This window comes from Sciurus carolinensis, chromosome 2, assembly GCF_902686445.1.
Source record: "Sciurus carolinensis chromosome 2, mSciCar1.2, whole genome shotgun sequence".
Taxonomy (NCBI): Eukaryota; Metazoa; Chordata; class Mammalia; order Rodentia; family Sciuridae; genus Sciurus; species Sciurus carolinensis.
The window spans coordinates 124488238-124506190 of NC_062214.1; the positions used below are offsets into that span (position 1 = coordinate 124488238).

Here is a 17953-nt window from a genome sequence, read left to right on the forward strand (position 1 = left end):
TACTTACTGGAGAACAATCACAGAATGTTTTATCTTTGAATTTTGTTAATTCCTTAGCTAAGGTTTGTCCAGAACTCGTGAGGACCATTTAAATCCTGAGGCAATACTGTCTAGGTTAGTTAAGATACAGTATCTGGTTCCTCAAAGGCAAACAAATTGCCATTCAGAGTCTAGCATAGACAGGAAAAGTCATCTTTTAAATCTAACTTAGTAAACCAAGCAGCAGTTGGAATCCAAGATAAAAGTGTATGAATTAAGAACTACAGGGTGGGGGAAATTACTGCTTCATTATTCTAAGGTCTTGGACTAGGCAGTTTGCTTTTTAATAAAATGGGCAAATTGCATGGACTATTGCAAGGCATTAAAAGTTTCTATTAGGTTGAATGATCTTTAATAAGTCCTTTTTCTTGCCTATATGTTCCCTTTTCTTTCTTTTTGATGTCTATTAAAAATGGAAGATGCAAGCTAGAGAAGATCATCTGAGGATTGATCAGGGCCACGTGCCAATTTTGAAATTTCCTCTAAATATTTGGGGCTGACTAAAAGATAAATTTATACTTTAAAAGTAGGTGGCCCTTTATGGATTCAGGATTCAGAGTGGTGTGCTTTCTTATTGCTTTCCTAAGTCTTCCTATGAAAATAGCAGGACTTTCCTGAAGGCTGCATAATAGTTTTTTTTTTTTTTTTTTTTTTTTTTTTAAGGCATCTTATTTATTATTTAAATCCCAGTTAGGATGGTTTCTGGGAACTGCCTGTTCTCTAGATGGTTAATAGCATAATTTTTCAGGTGAGGTTAAATACCTGTCATAAGTTTTGAAACATCTCAATATTTATTAGGATCCTCCAAAAGCCTCCTTAAATTTATTTTTGCCTATCTTAAGTTGGGAGGGTTCCCTTAATTTTTCTCCCTTAGTGGGCGATTCCTCAAGGCTTTTTCCTCTTATGGTAGAGATTATTGCTGTCAAGCATGGTAACATATGAAAGGCACTTTTCTTGATCACTTGCAATTTAGCAGTATGCAGGCTAGTGGTGAACCTGGCAATACTGTTGAGAGAGAAGCTCCCTTTTGAGTTATAAGTATTAGGGACGTCTCCCTAACTGAGCTTCCTTACGGTCCAGAAAAACCTGTCTTTTACTACCTGGCTTTGCCAAAGTTATTTCTGGCCTTCTTCGGCAAAGTGCGAGGGTCCTAGTTTGCCCTGTGCTAGAGACCCTGGGAGGATTCAGACTTAAGGGCATTACTGCTTTCCTCCACTGTAAACTCCCAATTATGAAAAATGATGACAAAAGTAAAAAGTGTGCCTTTTACTTATTTTCTTGCCCTGTAGACTAAAGGAATCTTCAGAGGGTGAGGGGACATATATTGGTTGTTAGGCGTATAACACCCTTTGCTTGGAGGGTTACACGGGAGGGGTTTTTAAGTGCCTCCCTTTTGCAGCTAAAAGAGAACACAGTGAGCACATTTAAGCATGGAAACAGTAATGGGGAGACTTTAGATGTCTAGACTAGTGAAGGCTAACTATGCGAACAAAGGGAACCTGGGCATTTTCATACTAATTATTCCAGGCCTTAATTCTACAGTCTGAATTCCTAATGTTTGACCGGCAAGGGAAGGGGAGCATCCAGGAGGGAGTGGATGTGCGGGAGTGTTGTGCACTGTACAGCCCATACGGAGGCAAGGGTGATTGGTGCTTTCCCTCAGTGCCATTGTCTACTGATCACCCTGGATACCCCTTAGGGCTGTCAGGAGGGGGAGTCTGGAGAAGGAACCTTTGGGGTCCACCCGAGAGTAGCCCAGGCCGAGAACCCCGTAGTTGCTCTAACCTTTTCTTTACCTTCATGCATCCTGGGCAGATCAGGACTAGGGACACTGTGTACTTACGGCAATTGCGCTCCGGGCCTGGACAGAAAAGTAGGAAACGGCTTCAGCACAGTCCAACATGCCTATAGAGCAGGTGATTGGAAACTTGCCTGGGCCGGGAAACCTCTCACCCAAGTCTTAAGAATGGCGGCTGCACTAACTGCATTTAAGTAGCCGACGGGTGCCCATTTTTGCCCTCCAAAAATAAAGAGACAGAAAGAAAGATGCACCTCAAACAGATGTGGGGTGTGTGGAGAGAGAAGCTTACTTACCTTGGCGTAAATCTTTTCCCGGCATCTCCACCAAGATGAAAGACCCTCCTTTGGGCCAGCCTACGTTGAAGGTTGGCCATTCAGAGGTGCAGAGGGTTACCCACTTCTTCTTTCTGACCTCGACCGACAAGTTGCTGGCACGGTTTCGGACATTTTGCCAATGGTTGAGGGTGAGACTCAGGGGGGTTACCATGGATTGCCCCATTTCAGTCTCACTAGCAGAAAGGAAGTTAAGGAACAGGCACAAGAGAACAAAGACAAGACAACAGATCAGAAATCACAAACGCTGTGCGTCTTCGGCACAAACCGAAAGTACCAAACCAAAAGTACCAAGTTTGTGTCGGAGAGCGTAAGTCCCTCCAGCCAAAAAACAAATCCTGAAGAATCGGGTACTAGGTCCCCTGGGACGTCTCCCAGGGTGGCAGGGGAGAAGTCTGAGTTCGTCAACTCCTTCTCGGGCTGCCCAAAGTACAAAGTGACCACGCGTGATCATACTAACGCTGCGCTCAAGAGACGTGGAAACAGACATGCAGAGATTCAAGAAATATGACAACACGACAAGGAGCTCGAGCTGGCCAGCTTACCTCCCAGTAGTTCTTCCAGAAGTTCCTCGGGCAGGGATTCGGGGCAGCAAGAACACAAGTCTCGGTGGGACCTCCAAATGAAAGACCCTCCGTCCCCTTGTCCAAGGAAGATCACGCAAAGACACTGGCTGCAATAGCAAGAGGCTGTCTATGGATACACAGGCGCCTGTGGGTGCTCAGCACAACCTCAGCCGGAGCTTCAGTGAACTGGCACACCGGGCTTTGGGGTACAGGGTTTTTATAGGATGAAGGGGCAGGTTTCGCGTGCGGTAAGCAACAGGTTTCTTATTGGCTATTTTGAATCCAGCACATAGGTCACCTAGGTTGTTTCCTGCTTATCAGTTCCTGTTTCGACTCGATATTCTGTACTTTCCCAATCGCCCTGTTCTTTCTTAGTTCCCGTTTATCAGTGTAACGGCCTCCGGGCAGGGCGTGCTGTTGAGAGCAGGGTGGTATCTGTGCTGCTAACTGTCTCAAGAACAAACAGGACTGCTGGGCCCCCATGCCCACCAAGGTTGCCAAGAGATATTTGTCCGAGGAATGTGCGGTTGTCTGGAGACCTTATCCGTCAAGGACGGGAGCGGGGCTTAGCCCCGACTCAGGGTTCAAGGCATGGAGCTGGGGCCTTTCACTTGTATATCCTGCTTCTTCTCTAGCTGATAGACTATCTTTAGAATCATCTCAGTAGTCGGTGGAAACTACACACCAGCTCTATGTAGGAGAGTAATTTCTGAGTTTATCAAATGTGCTGAAAGCTATAACTTCAATGCACAAATAAGAAAAGCAATAAAAACAAAAGCCATTCACACAATAATCAGAACATGAATTCACTCCCTTCCTGCTACAGACCATTGTACCTTGACTTCCTTCTTCACTGATGCTTTTCACCAGCTGGTCACATGGACTTTCAAATTTATTCCTCTGTGTCCAGTCTCTAGAGAAAAATGTCCACATGTGAATAAGGAGGAATGCCTTGCACAGTTTACTCCCTTGTTTTATTTGATAGCAAATACCCAACACCTTGAGAGTCATCAACAGGGGAAGGGCCGCACAAACTAGACATGCCATGATGTGACTCAGGCAGCAGCAGAACCTATCTGTGCTAACTGAATAAGACCTGCAGGATTTATTAATGAGTTCATAGAGCAAGTTTCAGAAAGTTATGCACAAGATGTATCATATTGTATCACGCAAAAAACTATTAATGAAATACTATATGTTGTCCATTGTTTCACATGTTTGGTACTTGATTTTAAATTGACAGTGAAGCATCTGGGAGCTTGACCTGCAGGTTGAAAGATGAGGGAAGAGTTGGGTAAAAGGACCAGGACTGTAGGGGAAGTTCGCGGGGACTTTGGGTCGTGTGTAGTGTTTTGTGACTTTCAATAATTCCTATATTCATGGATTTTTCATTATGTTAAAACCAATAAGATGTCATTAAAGCCATCATAAGTAGTCATCCATATTCTTGTTTATCCTTCTCATAACAAGGCAGGGGAGGGAAACTGCTCATCCTCTTCAGTAGGTTTTGTCTGACGATCCCATGCAGAGGTCCCCTCCTGCCTCTGGGATCATGGTTTCAGTGTACACTCCTCCCAGGGTCCTACACTTTATATTACAGATACGTGTATTTTTGTCTTTTCCAGTACGCTATAGATTAGTGTCTCCTTTTAAATATTCTTTTAGTCCAACCCCAGCAAATCTTGAATGAATGCTGATGGATTTATTTTGAACTCAAATGGAGAAATCTAATGAATAGTGCAGGATAACTGCTAACTTATTTTAAAATGTGGTATCCATAAAATGGCTTTAATTAATTTATTTTTCTTTTGCTGGGATTTGAACCCAGAGCTTTGTGCCATTTGCTTTACCATTGAGCTACATCCCCACCTGTTAAAGTGGTTAATATTTATTCCCACTGCTTGTTTTCTGACCACCTGCATTTCCAGCAGCATTGAGTGGGGCTGGGTTGAGTGACTGCTGAGGACTTGGTTGCTCTTAAGTGATCTACGGTGATGGAATCAGTCCACTAGGGGGCACTCCGACTGCTGGAGAACTGACTTCTGAGGATTCCCAGAGGGTGAATAGTTAGGGAGGAGACTAGAGAATGTGAGCCAATCAAATCATAGACAGCAAGGGGCATCCTGTGCTGGATTAAGTTCATCTCAAGTCCTCAGCTCTTTCATTCTACATAAAATCTCAGAAAGCTGGAGACCTTATCTATACTTTTTGGATTTGTTCTCTGTAACTTCATTGGGAGGATGATTTTCTGAGCTCAGGTCAGGGATTTGGAATTTTGCTTGGCATATGAGAGTTGAGGCCTGTTAGAAAATATCTCCAGTGCCTGGTTTCAATTTTTTGTATTATTATTGACATTCCCAAAATACACTGATGTAGAAATTATTCCAATCCTCTTTTTTTAAATGAATTGTTCTTTTTTTTTTAATTGTAAACAAAGGGGATACATGTTGTTTCTCTATTTGCACATGGAGTCAAGGCATACCATTTGTGTAATCATAAATTTACATAGGGTAATGTTGTTTGATTCATTGTTATTTTTTCCCTTTCCCCCACCCCTCCCACCCCTCTTTTCCCTCTATACAGTCCTTCCTTCCTCCATTCTTACCACCCTCCTTAACCCTAACCCTAAACCTAACCCTAACCCTAAACCTAACCCTAACCCTAACGCTAACCCCTCCCACTCCCCATTATATGTTCTCATCCGCTTATCAGTGAGATCATTCGTCCTCTAGTTTTGTGAGATTGGCTTATCTCACTTAGCATGATATTCTCTAATTTGATCCATTTGTCTGCAAATGCCATAATTTTATCAGTCTTCATGGCAGAGTAATATTCCATTGTATATATATGCCACAGTTTCTTTATCCATTCATCAACTGAAGGGCATCTAGGTTGGTTCCACAATCTGGCTATGGTGAATTGAGCAGCTATGAACATTGATGTGGCTGTATCTCTGTAGTATGCTGATTTTAAGTCCTTTGGGTATAGGCCAAGGAGTGGGATAGCTGGGTCAAATGGTGGTTCCATTCCAAGCTTTTTGAGGAATGTCCATACTGCTTTCCAGTGTGGCTGCACTAATTTGCAGCCCCACCAGCAATGTATGAGTGTACCTTTTTCCCCAAATCCTCGCCAACACCTATTGTTGCTTGTGTTCTTGATAATCGCCATTCTAATTGGGGTGAGATGGAATCTTAGTGTAGTTTTGATTTGCATTTCTCTTATTACTAGAGATGTTGAACATTTTTTCATATATCTGTTGATTGCTTGTACATTTTCCTCTGTGAAGTGTCTGTTCGTTTCCTTAAACCATTTGTTGATTGGATTATTTGTATTCTTGGTGTAGAGTTTTTTGTTCTTTATATATTCTGGAAATTAGTGCTCTATCTGAAGTATGAGTGGCAAAGATATTCTCCCACTCTGTAGGCTCTCTCTTCACATTGCTGATAGTTTCCTTTGCTGAGAGAAGCTTTTTAGTTTGAATCTATCCCAGTTATTGATTCTTGCTTTTATTTCTTGTGCTATGTGAGTCCTGTTAAGGAAGTCTGATCCTAAGCCAACAAGTTGAAGGTTTGGACCTACTTTTTCTTCTATAAGATGCAGGGTCTCTGGTGTGATTCCGAGGTCCTTGATCCATTTTGAGTTGAGTTTTGTGCAGGGTGAGAGATAGGGGTTTAATTTCATTCTTTTGCATATGGATTTCCAGTTTTCCCAGCACCATTTGTTGAAGAGGCTATCTTTTCTCCATTGCATATTTTTGGCACCTTTGTCTAGTATGAGAAAATTGTATTTATTTGGGCTTGTGTCCATATCCTCTATTCTGTACCATTGATCTACCTGTCTATTTTGGTACCAATACCATGCCGTTTTTGTTACTACTGCTTTGTAATAGAGTTGAAGATCTGGTATTGCGATACCCCATTCTTCGCTCTTTCTACTGAGGATTGCTTTAGCTATTCTGGGTTTTTTATTCTTCCAGATGAAGTTCATAATTGCTTACTCTATTTCTGTAAGGTACATCATTGGGATTTTAATTGGAATTGCATTGAATAGCACTTTAGGTAGTATGGCCATTTTGACAATATTAATTCTTCCTATCCAAGAACATGGGAGATCTTTCCATCTTCTAAGGTTTTCTTGAATTTCTTTCTTTAGAATTCTGTAGTTCTCATTGTAGAGGTCTTTAACCTCCTTTGTGAGATTGATTCCTAAGTATTTTATTTTTTTCGATGCTATTGTGAATGGGGTAGTTTTCCTAATTTCTCTTTCTGAAGATTCATCACTTATGTATAAAAATGCATTGGATTTATGAGCATTGATCTTGTAACCTGCTACTTTACTGAATTCACTTATGAGTTCTAAAAGTCTTCTGGTGGAATTTCCCGGTTCCTCTGAATATATAATCATGTCATCAGCAAACAGGGATAGTTTGAGTTCTTCTTTTCCAATTTGTATCCCTTTAATTTCTTTGGTTTGTCTAATTGCTCTGGCTAGATTCTCAAGGACGATGTTGAATAGAAGTGGTGAAAGAGGGCATTACTGCCTTGTTCCGGTTTTTAGGGGGATTGCTTTCAGTTTTTCACCATTTAGAATGATATTGGCCATGGGCTTAGTGTAGATGGCCTTTACAATGTTAAGGAATGTTCCCACTATCCCAATTTTTTTAGTGTGTTGAGCATGAAGGGATGCTGTATTTTATCAAATGCTTTTTCTGCATCTATTGAAATAATTATGTGATTCTTGACTTTAAGTCTGTTGATATGTTGAATGACATTTATTGATTTTCTGATGTTGAACCAACCTTGCATCCCTGGGATGAAACCCACTTGATTGTGGTGCACTATCTTTTTAATATATTTTTGTATGCGATTTGCTAAAATTTTGTTGAGAATTTTTGCGTCGATGATCATTAAGGATATTGGTCTGAAATTTTCTTTCCACGATGTGTCTCTGTCTGGTTTAGGTATCAGGGTGATATTGGCTTCATAGAATGAGTTTGGGAGGGTTCCCTCCTCTTCTATTTCATGGAATTCTTTGAGAAGTATTAGAATGAGCTCTTCTTTAAAGGTTTTGTAGAACTCGACTGAGAACCCATCTGGTCCCGGACTTCCAATACTCTTGATAGCTAATCTTTTTATGTATCTTCTTTGAGACTAGAGGAACAAGAATAAATGGGTGACAAGATGAAAAATGAAGAACAAAACTAGAAAAAGAAAGGGAGAGGACAATGTTGACTTGGCCAGCAATTGTAGCTGGCAGGGTGTGGGGGACAGCAGAAGGGGAGAGGTAGAGAATAAAACATGGTGGACACCATATTCATGTCCTCTTTTTCCTTTAAACCAATGAAATTCTTGTTAGAAACACTTTCAATGTAGAAGGAGATTTGCATTTCAAGAAATGGTTTTAATTTCTTAATGTTCACTCCATGCTGTCAAACAGTTTCCTTGATCAGAATTTTCACATAATTGATTTCTCAAATTCCCTGGTAACCATCTAATATGAGAAAAGTGCTTATTCTTCCTGTATTTCTGAAAGGCTCTACATAATCCAATTGGAACAAGTTGTTCCTTCAAGTGTCATGGTCCTTTCTCGAATATAGCCCCAATACTTCTCTTACATCAGGTTATAAAGAAAACAAACAAATAAATAAACAAACAAAACCAACCACTTTTATCTCCATCCACCTGAAACAAGGCCCCCTACCCCTGCACTGTCCTCACACAATTCTGGAGCCACCACCACAGTCTCCTGGGTCACTGTGGGTGGAGCTCCCTGTTAGGGGAAGGACAGAGCTCAGATGTGACTGGGGCTCAGTGAGTCAGTGGGACCTGCTGCCTGGAAGTACAGCTTGTCTGGCCCCAGAGCTGACACCTGCAGAGCAGGGAGAAGGCCCCCAGCACCCAGGCCAGCAGCCATGCAGAGGAGACTGGGGGCTCTGCTGGGGCTTCTGTGGGTGCAGGTTTGCTGTGAGTTGGGTTCATCCTGGATGGGGCTGGGGGTGTTCTAGGGCTGACAGTGTGAGGGAGGGCAGGGGAGCTGGCATGAAAACCCCTCCCTGTCCTCCATCCTCAGGGGTGTTTCCTGGGACATTCTATAGATTTGTAAATTGGTCATTGATTCCCCAGTGACATCCTCTGTGTCTGCTTTTCTCTTTCCAAGCAGGGGTGAGAGGGCAGCAGGTGGAGCAGAGTCCGTCAGCCCTGAGTCTCCAGGAGGGAACCAGTCATACTCTGACCTGCAATTTTTCTACCACCATGAGCAGTGTGCAGTGGTTCCGACAGAATCCTGGGAGTGGCCTCATCCGTCTGTTTTACGTGGCTTCAGGGACAAAGCAGGAGGGAAGGTTAAAGGCAGCAGTGTATTCTAAGGAGCGCTACAGCACCCTGCACATCTCCACCTCCCAGCTGGAAGACTCAGGCACCTACCTCTGTGCAGCAGAGGCACAGTGCTCCCAGGGGACCTGCAGCCTGTCCCCAAACTGCAGGTGCACCTGCAGCCACAGCCTCTGCCTGAGGGAGGACTTGGCCAGCAGAGTGTGCACAGCTGTGGGTGTCCTGATTCACATCTTAGCACTGTCACCTCTGCTAACAGGAGACTTCTCAGCATCTTCAACCCACTTGTGTTGGGCCCTTTTCCTCCCAGAAACCCTTTGCAGGAATGATTTCTTGTAAGCAAGCATTGCAGCAAGTGATAAGGAAGTCAGAGTCCCAAATACTGTTAAAATAGTTTTCCTGGCTGAGCGTATAAATAGCATCTAAATTACTGTGGCGAAAGATGCTTGAAAAGTATATGAATGACAAGAAACAGAAAAAAGGTATCCCGATGTTCCAGTTGATTTCAGATTGTTCAATTTCCAACCTAAGGATAATACAATGTGATATTATTTATCTTGTACATATGTAATGTTTGTATTCAGAAGTTTTACTCTTAGAAACTCTGAAAAACCTAGTGAACAATTCCTTCTTGTTTTTGAGTGTCAAGATTATAGTGGAAAAGTAACTTGCTCGAGCTCACATGGTTACAGTCTAGTGAAGCTTGTGTGGGATTCCCACTTAGGAAATCTGATATTAGAGCTTGTGCTGTGAGCTAGGCAGTGCAAAGATGTCAATGGATAGAGTTCTACATGTGTTCACATACATCACTGACCACAATATCCGTTTAATCATTCTGAAGAGCACCCTTTAAAGAAAAGCTCATTAAACTTTCCTTTTGTTTGTTGATGAAAATCCACTGTTCTTTCTTGTATTTTGAATGAATATATTACTCATTATTTTCTAACACCATTTTGGATCTGGGGAAGGAAGCCGCAATCTTCTAGCATTATCTAAAAAGAAATGTTTATGTTCTGTGGCCACCTACCAAGAGTTCTCACAACCAGCCCCAAAGTTTAAATCTGCATGTGGATTAATTGCAATGATATTTGATTCTCAGCATTGCAAGTTCTTTGTTTTAACATTCGGGATTGCCTAGGAAGGAGCCAGACTAGAGGTAGATCAAGATGAGGACACCAGGCAACTCCATAGAGCTGGGAGCAGGACCAGCTTCCTGGGAGTGTGACCTGTACAGTTTCTCAGTGCCTGGCACTCAGACAGGGTCTGGAGCTTGATAAAATGTGCTGTTGTTGTCCTGAAATTCTTTATGATTTTGTGTTTGAACTTGTGTTTTGTAAGTGAATCTGATAAGAGGATGGAGCATGTGGATGAGTGGAGGAGACACATGGGGCTTCTGGAAAGAACATATGTGACCTAGGAGCCCAGTGGGCAGCCTAAGAGCTGAGCAGGTGTCTAGCCCATTCCACTAGCAGGTGCATGCTAGGTGCTCCTGGTCTATGTGTGTGGCAATCAATGTTGCTAGTAAATTTTTACAAAATGAATTCATATGTGTGGTCATTGCAATAAAATAAAGCATTTTGTAGTCATTAAAATGCTTTGAAAAATATCTGAAGTCTGGTTTTTGAAAATTCAGGCCATACAGCAGAGTGGTTACACACAGGTTTATTTTTTCATGGTTGAATAGTCTTTCACTTGATGGAGTATTAGATTTGATAATATAGCAAGTATGAAGTCTACATAACAGCAAGGACAGTATTATATGTAAGTGTTGAGTTAAAGGTGAAAACATTAGATTACAGCATATCAAATAGTCACTGTTACAGAAAATTGTCATATATTGAAAGTTTCATCTGTTTTGATCACATAGCTCTGTCGTGAATGTATTAGGTAAACATAAAGTTCCTCTTGTGGAGAGTTCTTTGAGGAAACAGAGAAAAAAGCAATTGATGGGGTGGTAATATTGAGGAATAAGTTTTCAGTCTCTATTCCTATTCATGCTGTTGTACTTTTATTTGTATAGTTTAATTTGATTTTTAATTATTTTGTGATACATCTTTTTAATTTTTTTCCAATTTTCACTGGTGCATTATAATTATACATTAATGGTGGATTTATTGTCACATGTTCATTCATGCACACAATATAATTACATAATTTGGCCACTATCATTCCCTAATATTTCCTCTTTCCCTCTCCTTCTCCCTATGGTCACTTTCTCTTACTGATGTCCTTTGATTTTCATGGGATCCCCACCCCAACCTTTCTTTTCCTTTTCATCTGTAGCTTCCACATGTGAGACAGAACATATGACCCTTGACTTTCTGAAGTTGGCTTATTTCATTTAATCTAGTATTCTCAACCTCCATCAATTTTCCTCTAAATGGCATACTTTCATTCTCTTTAATTCATTCTCATAATTTCATTCTCTTTAAACTTCAGTGTGTATATATACCATGTTTTCTTGATTTATTCATCCACCTATGGACACCTAGGTGGTTCCATAATTTGGCTCTTGTGAATTGTGCTGCTATAAACATGGGTATGCATGTATTACTATATTCATGACTTTAATTCTTTAGGGTAAATACTTTAGGAATAGTATAGCAGGTCATGTGGTGGTTTCATTGCTAGTCTTTTGATTCATCTCCATAGAAATTTCCATAGTGATTGTATTAATTTAGATATCCTCCAAAGTTTAAAAGTGTTTTTTTTTCTCCACATTCTCTCCAACATTTATTGTTAGTATTCTTGATGGTATCCATTCTAACTGGAGTGAGATGAATTCTCAGTGTAGTTTTGATTTGCATTTCCCTGGTTGTTAGGGATGTTAAACATTTTTTTAATGTGTTCATTGACTGTTTGTATTTATTATTTTGAGAAATGTCTATTTAGTTCATTTTTCATTTATTAATAGGGTTATTTATTGTTTTGGTGTTAAATTTTTGAAGTTATTCATATATTCTGAATATTAATCTGTTGTAGAAGAGTAGCTAGCAAAGATTTTTTTCCCCATTCTGTAGGTTTTCTCTTCCATTCTTAATTGGTTCCTTTGCTGTGCAAATGTTTTTAAAATTGGTGTCATCTCATTTATTAACTTTAGGTATTTTTTCTTGAGCCTCAGAAATCTTATTGTGAAAGTCATTGTCTGCACTTTTATGTTGGAGTGTAGACCCTACATTTTCTTCTAGGAGTTGTATATTTTCTGGTTTAATTCCTGGTTTAAGTAATTTTGAGGACTTTTTTTTTTTTTTGCATAGTGAGAGATAGGCATATAGTCTTATTCTTCTACATGTGAATGTCCAGTTTTCCCAGCACCATTTGTTGAAAAGGCTCTTTTTTCTGTAATGTATACTTTTCTGCCTTTCTCAAGGATCAGATGACTGTAGCTGTGTGGGTTTTCTTCTAGTCTTTTCCATTGGTCTATGTGTCTGTTTTTATGCCAGTATCATGTGGTTTTTGTGACTATAGCTTTGTATAGCTCTAGTATAATTTGAAGTCAGATATTGTGATGCCTCCAATATTGTTTTTTCCCCTTTAGAAATGCTTTGGCTACTCTGGATGAAATGAATTTTAGGACACTTTTCTTCCTTCAAATTCTGTGAATTGAAATTTAGAGGGGATAGTGTTGGATCTGTATGGTGTGTTTGGTAGTATCATCATTCTGACAGTATTATTTCTGCTATTAATGAATGTGGGAGTTCTTTCCATCTTCTAGTATCTTGTTCAGTTTCTTCCTTCAGAGTTTTATAGTTTTCATTGTAGCATTCTCTCTCTTCTTGGGGTAGATTTATTCCTAGGTATTTTATTTTTGTTGAGGCAATTGCGAATGGGATTGTTTTCCTGATCAGATATAAAAATTATATGTAAAGATAGACTAGCCTGATGGAGAAGTATGCTATTTTCATGTGAATTTTTGAATGAACTAAGTTTTTCTAAGAAAGATAATTTTAAAATTAATATTCCTTATAATTGAAAATACAGGAGTAAGATGCATGAATAAGCATTCTGGATTATATACAAATTGTGAACAATCATCAAGTTATCAGATATCCACTGGTTACAGAAAATATCTATGAAAACATTAAAATTTTGTAGTATTAATTTACATTTAAAATTAAATTCAGACATAGTGGAAATTGAGTTTTATACAAAGGTAAGAAGTTCATGTTAGAAAAATTGATTCCCTAGAATCATCAGACCTTGATTTAATGAAAGTTATATTTCCAACTAAGCTATCAGACATTTGTGATTGTTCTAGCATATTTTAAGAGCTTCCACATCAGTTGCATCTTTTATCCCAATCAGAAATTATCAAAAATTCAATTCCCAGTCTTGAATTGAGTAAAGCTTTCAACATCACTTTAAATTATAGCACTTGAAAATGAATTTGTTAAAGAAAAAATAAAAAATCTAATAAATTTCTTTTACATTTTGGAAGTTTATGTCTTGTACATATGGATAACCAGTTTTCCCAATACCATTTGTTTAACAGGCTATCTAAATTCTATCATGCATCTTAAAATGTTTTTATTAGTGCTTTATGGTTATACATACTTATGGGGTTCATTATCACCTACCTCTCTTTCAATCTCCAGTACTTCCCTGTTTTCTCCTTCCCATTTTTGTCTTCTATTTACTTTTGTTTTTAAATTGATGCTTTGTTGGTAACCATAAATGTGAAATTCACTGTGATACATTCCTACATGTACATAATGTAATTTGGCAAATTTCTTTTCATAGTTTCTCCCCTTTCCAATCACTTCTACTTCTCCCTTTATTCTTTTTCTATCTTTCACTGTTCTTCCTTCTATTATATGGTGTTCCCTTATTTTCTAATTCCTTATTCACTCTAGCTTCTGTATATAAAAGTACCTCTGACTTTGGACTTTCTGGTTCTGGCTTATTTTACTTAGCATGGTGTTTTCCAGTTCCATCTATTTATGAGCAAATAACATGATTTTATTCTTCTTTATGGTTGATTAAAACTTCATTACTTATATATACCACATTTTCTTTATTCATTTGTCTGTTGTTTGGCACCTGGTTGGTCTCATAACTTGGCTATTGGGATTGTGAATTGTGCTGCTATAAACATTGATGTGCCTGTATATCTATTGTACTCTAATTAAGGTCTTTTAGATAAATACCAAGGAAGGGGATAGCTGGTTTACATGGTGGAGTCATTCCTTGTCTTTTGCGGAATTTTTATAGTGATTTCCAAATTGAATGTTCTGATTTGCAGTTCCATCAACAATGTATGCATATACATTTCCCCCCACATCCTCAACAGCATTTATTATTATTTGTTTTCTTGATGACTGCCATTCTAACTGGAGTGAGATATATCTCAGTGTAGCTTTGATTGGAATTTCCTGAATGCTAAGTGTTGCACATTTTAAAATTTATGTATCAGTCATTTGTATTTCTTCTTTTGAAAAATGTCTTTTTAGCTCATTTACCCATTTATTGATGGGGTTACTTGTGTGTTTTTAAAATTTTTCTCCCATTCTGCATGCTCACTCTTCATATTCTTCCTTGTTTCCTTTGTTATGCAGAAGTTTTTTAATATGATGCCTTCCTGCTTCTTAATTCCTGGTTTTAGTTCTTGAACATTAGGGATCTTGTTAAGCAAGTTGGTGCCTGTACCCATCAGTGGTATGTTGATTCTATGCTTTTTTTTTTTCTAACAATCACACATTGTTTGTTCTTATTTCCATGTCTTTGACACACTTTGTGTTGACTTTTGTGAAGGATGAGAAATAAAGTTCTAGTCTCATTCTTTTACATATGGATAACCAGTTTTCCCAATAGAATTTGTTTAACAGGCTGTCTTTAATCTAACGTATGCTTTTGACACCTTAGTCAAATATCAGATGGCCGTATAAATGTGTGTTTGTGTGTGTTGTCTATTCTATTTATTCTATTTCTTTGGTGTTCCTCTCTGTTTTGATGCTGATACACTTTTTTTTTTTTGGTGTGTATAACTCTGTAGATTAATTTGAGATCAAGTGTTGTGCTGCCTCTATCATTGCTTTTCTTGATCAGTATTGTTTTATCTATTCTAGGACTTTTATTCTTCCATATGAAATTTAGTACTGTTTCTTTCTAGTTGTGAGGAATTGATGATTTTATGGGGATTGCTTTGAAGCTGTCATTTTTTGCCATTCTGACAGTATTATTTCTGCCTATCCATGAACGTGGTGTGTCTGTCCACATTCTAAGGTTTCTTCAATTCCTTTCTTCAGTATACTCTAGTTTTCATTGTAGAGGACTTTATCCTTCTTGGTTATACCCAAGTATTTCTTTTTTTACATTACCGTGAATGGAATTGTGAATGGAATAGTTTTCCTGATTTCTTTCTCATTAGATTTTTTATTGGAGTATAGGAAAACTATTGATCTTTGTATGATGATCTTGTATCCTGCTACATTGCCTAAAAAGTTTAAATCAGTTCTAGAAGTCTTCTGGTGGAATTTTTGGGTCTTTTGTGTTTAGGATTATTTCATTAGGAAATAGAGATAACTTATCTCCCCCCAATTTGTATACCTTAATTTTCTTTCTCTTGCCTGATTGCTTTGGTTAAAGTCTCAAGAACTATATTGAATAGGAGTGATGAGACTCAATATCCTTATCTTATTTCTACTTTTAGAGAAAATGTTTTCAGTTTTTCACCATTCAGAATGATTTTAGATTATGTAGAGGGAAATGAGAAGGTGGAAGGGGCATGGGTATGAAAGATGGTGGAATGAGACAGACATTGTTACCCCATGTACATGGATGGTTACACAAATGATTGAATCTATATCATGCACAACAACAGAAATGAAAATTTGTACCTTATTTGTGTACAATGAATCAAAACGCAGTCCATAAAAAAATAATAAAAGAGAATGATTTTGATCTTGGGGATTCCATGTATAACCTTTATAATTTTTTTTTTTTTTTTTTTTTTTTTTTTTTTTTTTTTTTTGCGGTGCTGGGGATTGAACCCAGGGTCTTGTGCTTGTAAGGCAAGCACTCTACCAACTGAGCTATCTCCCCAGCCCACCTTTATAATTTTGAGCAAGTTCTTTCTATCCGTAGGTTCTTCAATTTTTTTTTAATATGAATGGGTGCTGAATTTTGTTGAAGGCTTTTTCTGCATATACTGAGATGATTATGTGATTTTTGTCCTTGATTCTATTTATGTCATGAATTGCATTTTATTGATTTGTATATGTTGAAACAACATTGCACACCTGGAATGAAACCCATTAGAGCATGGTGTGTAATCTTCTTAATGTGTTTTTGAGTGTGGATTGCTAATGTTTTATTAAGGATTTATCATCTATGTTCATCAGGGTTTTTGGTCTGTAATTTTCCCCCCCCCCGATTGTACTTTGTCTGGTTTTGGTATCAAAGAAATACTGGCTTAATAGAATGAATTTGGGAGTGTTCCCTCCATTTCTATTTCATGGAGTAATTTGAGGGAGATTGGCATTAGTTATTGTTTTAATGTCTGATAAAACTAAGATGAAAATTGATTTGATCCTGGTCTTTTCTCAATTGGAAGGCTTTTAAGTGCTGCTTTAATCTCATTCTTTGGTATTGATCTGCTTAGATCTTTCAATTTTGATAGATTAAATGTGTCTAGAATATCTAGAATGTGTTAATATCTCCTAGATTTTCCAGTTTATTGGTGTATAAATTTTCAGAATAGTTCTTCATGATCCTCTAGGTTTCAGAGATGTCTGTGATGATATTTCCTTTTCATCTCTACTTGTTTATTTGGTTCTTCCCTCTATTTCTTAGGACTGGTTTGGCTGAGGGTTAATCAATCTTGTTTATTTTTTCAAAGAAACAACTGTTTCTTGCCTTAATCCTTCATATATATATATACATATATGTATATATGTATTTTTTCTTTTTAGTTGTAGGTGGACACAATACCTTTATTTTATTTTTATGTGGTGGTGAGGATCGAACTCAGGGCCCCACACATGCTAGACGAGCACTCTACCATTGAGCCACAACCCCAGGCCCCCTTCATATCTTTATTCTCAATTTTATTAATTTCTTGTTTTCTACTAGCAAATCAGTCCACTAACTCATTGGCTGATATTGGACATAGATAAGTGACAGGCCATCCTCAACTCTCAGATCATCTCTTAAGGCCTTTCCTGAAAGTCAAAGTGCATATTCATTATCCACCATGGCCATCCCTTGAAGGAAGGATATCAACATCACCAGCATCACTCAACATTGTAAGCAAAAATGATCATTGAAATTGAGACACCAAGGACAATATTGTCCTCCAGCAGCTGACAGTCCCAGTCCCTGAGGTGGTAGAAAATTTTTCTGGATGCCACAACTCAGAAAGGCAAACACTGACCTGGAGTATCTGTATCCAAGAATAGGGGACTTTGTCCAATGAAGGATTTGAGAATTCTATCATATGCGGAATGGTTGAGAGTATCGAAGAAATTTAGAAAGGAGAAATGTTATACAAGAGACAACATTATTTTACACACACACACACACACACACACACAAAATTGTATTTATCTATTGGGTTTAAGTTTGTTATCACAGGTGTCCTTAAATCTTTAGTGGCATGAGATGTGAATGAGGAGTGAGATTTACTCTCTGTGACTCCAGGGGTACTCTGAGGACAAATCAGAAGAAAGTGGCCTTGATCCCGGAAATGAAGTCATCTTGGTTTGCCAGGAGCCATTGCTCAAGGTTAGATTTTGGGGTTCTATTTCCTATTGTATTATCTTCATAGATTACATAGGCAATAGGTAGGCTTCCCTAGAAGAACTTCCTATAGAAGTTTCTGGAAGCATCAAGAATTTAAAGTGGAATAAAACAAGGGTTTTTTTTTTTTTTTTTTTTTTGTTTTTTTGC

General features: G+C 38.4%; 1 gene segment (V, D, J or C); it reads left to right on the top strand.

The window, feature by feature from the left end:
* Positions 1-8564: 8564 nt before the first annotated feature.
* On the top strand, positions 8565-9406 carry LOC124976520 (T cell receptor alpha variable 22-like). The segment is given in 2 exon segments: positions 8565-8701; positions 8898-9406. Coding segments are annotated over 2 exon segments (561 nt in total).
* The last annotated feature ends 8547 nt before the right edge of the window (positions 9407-17953 follow it).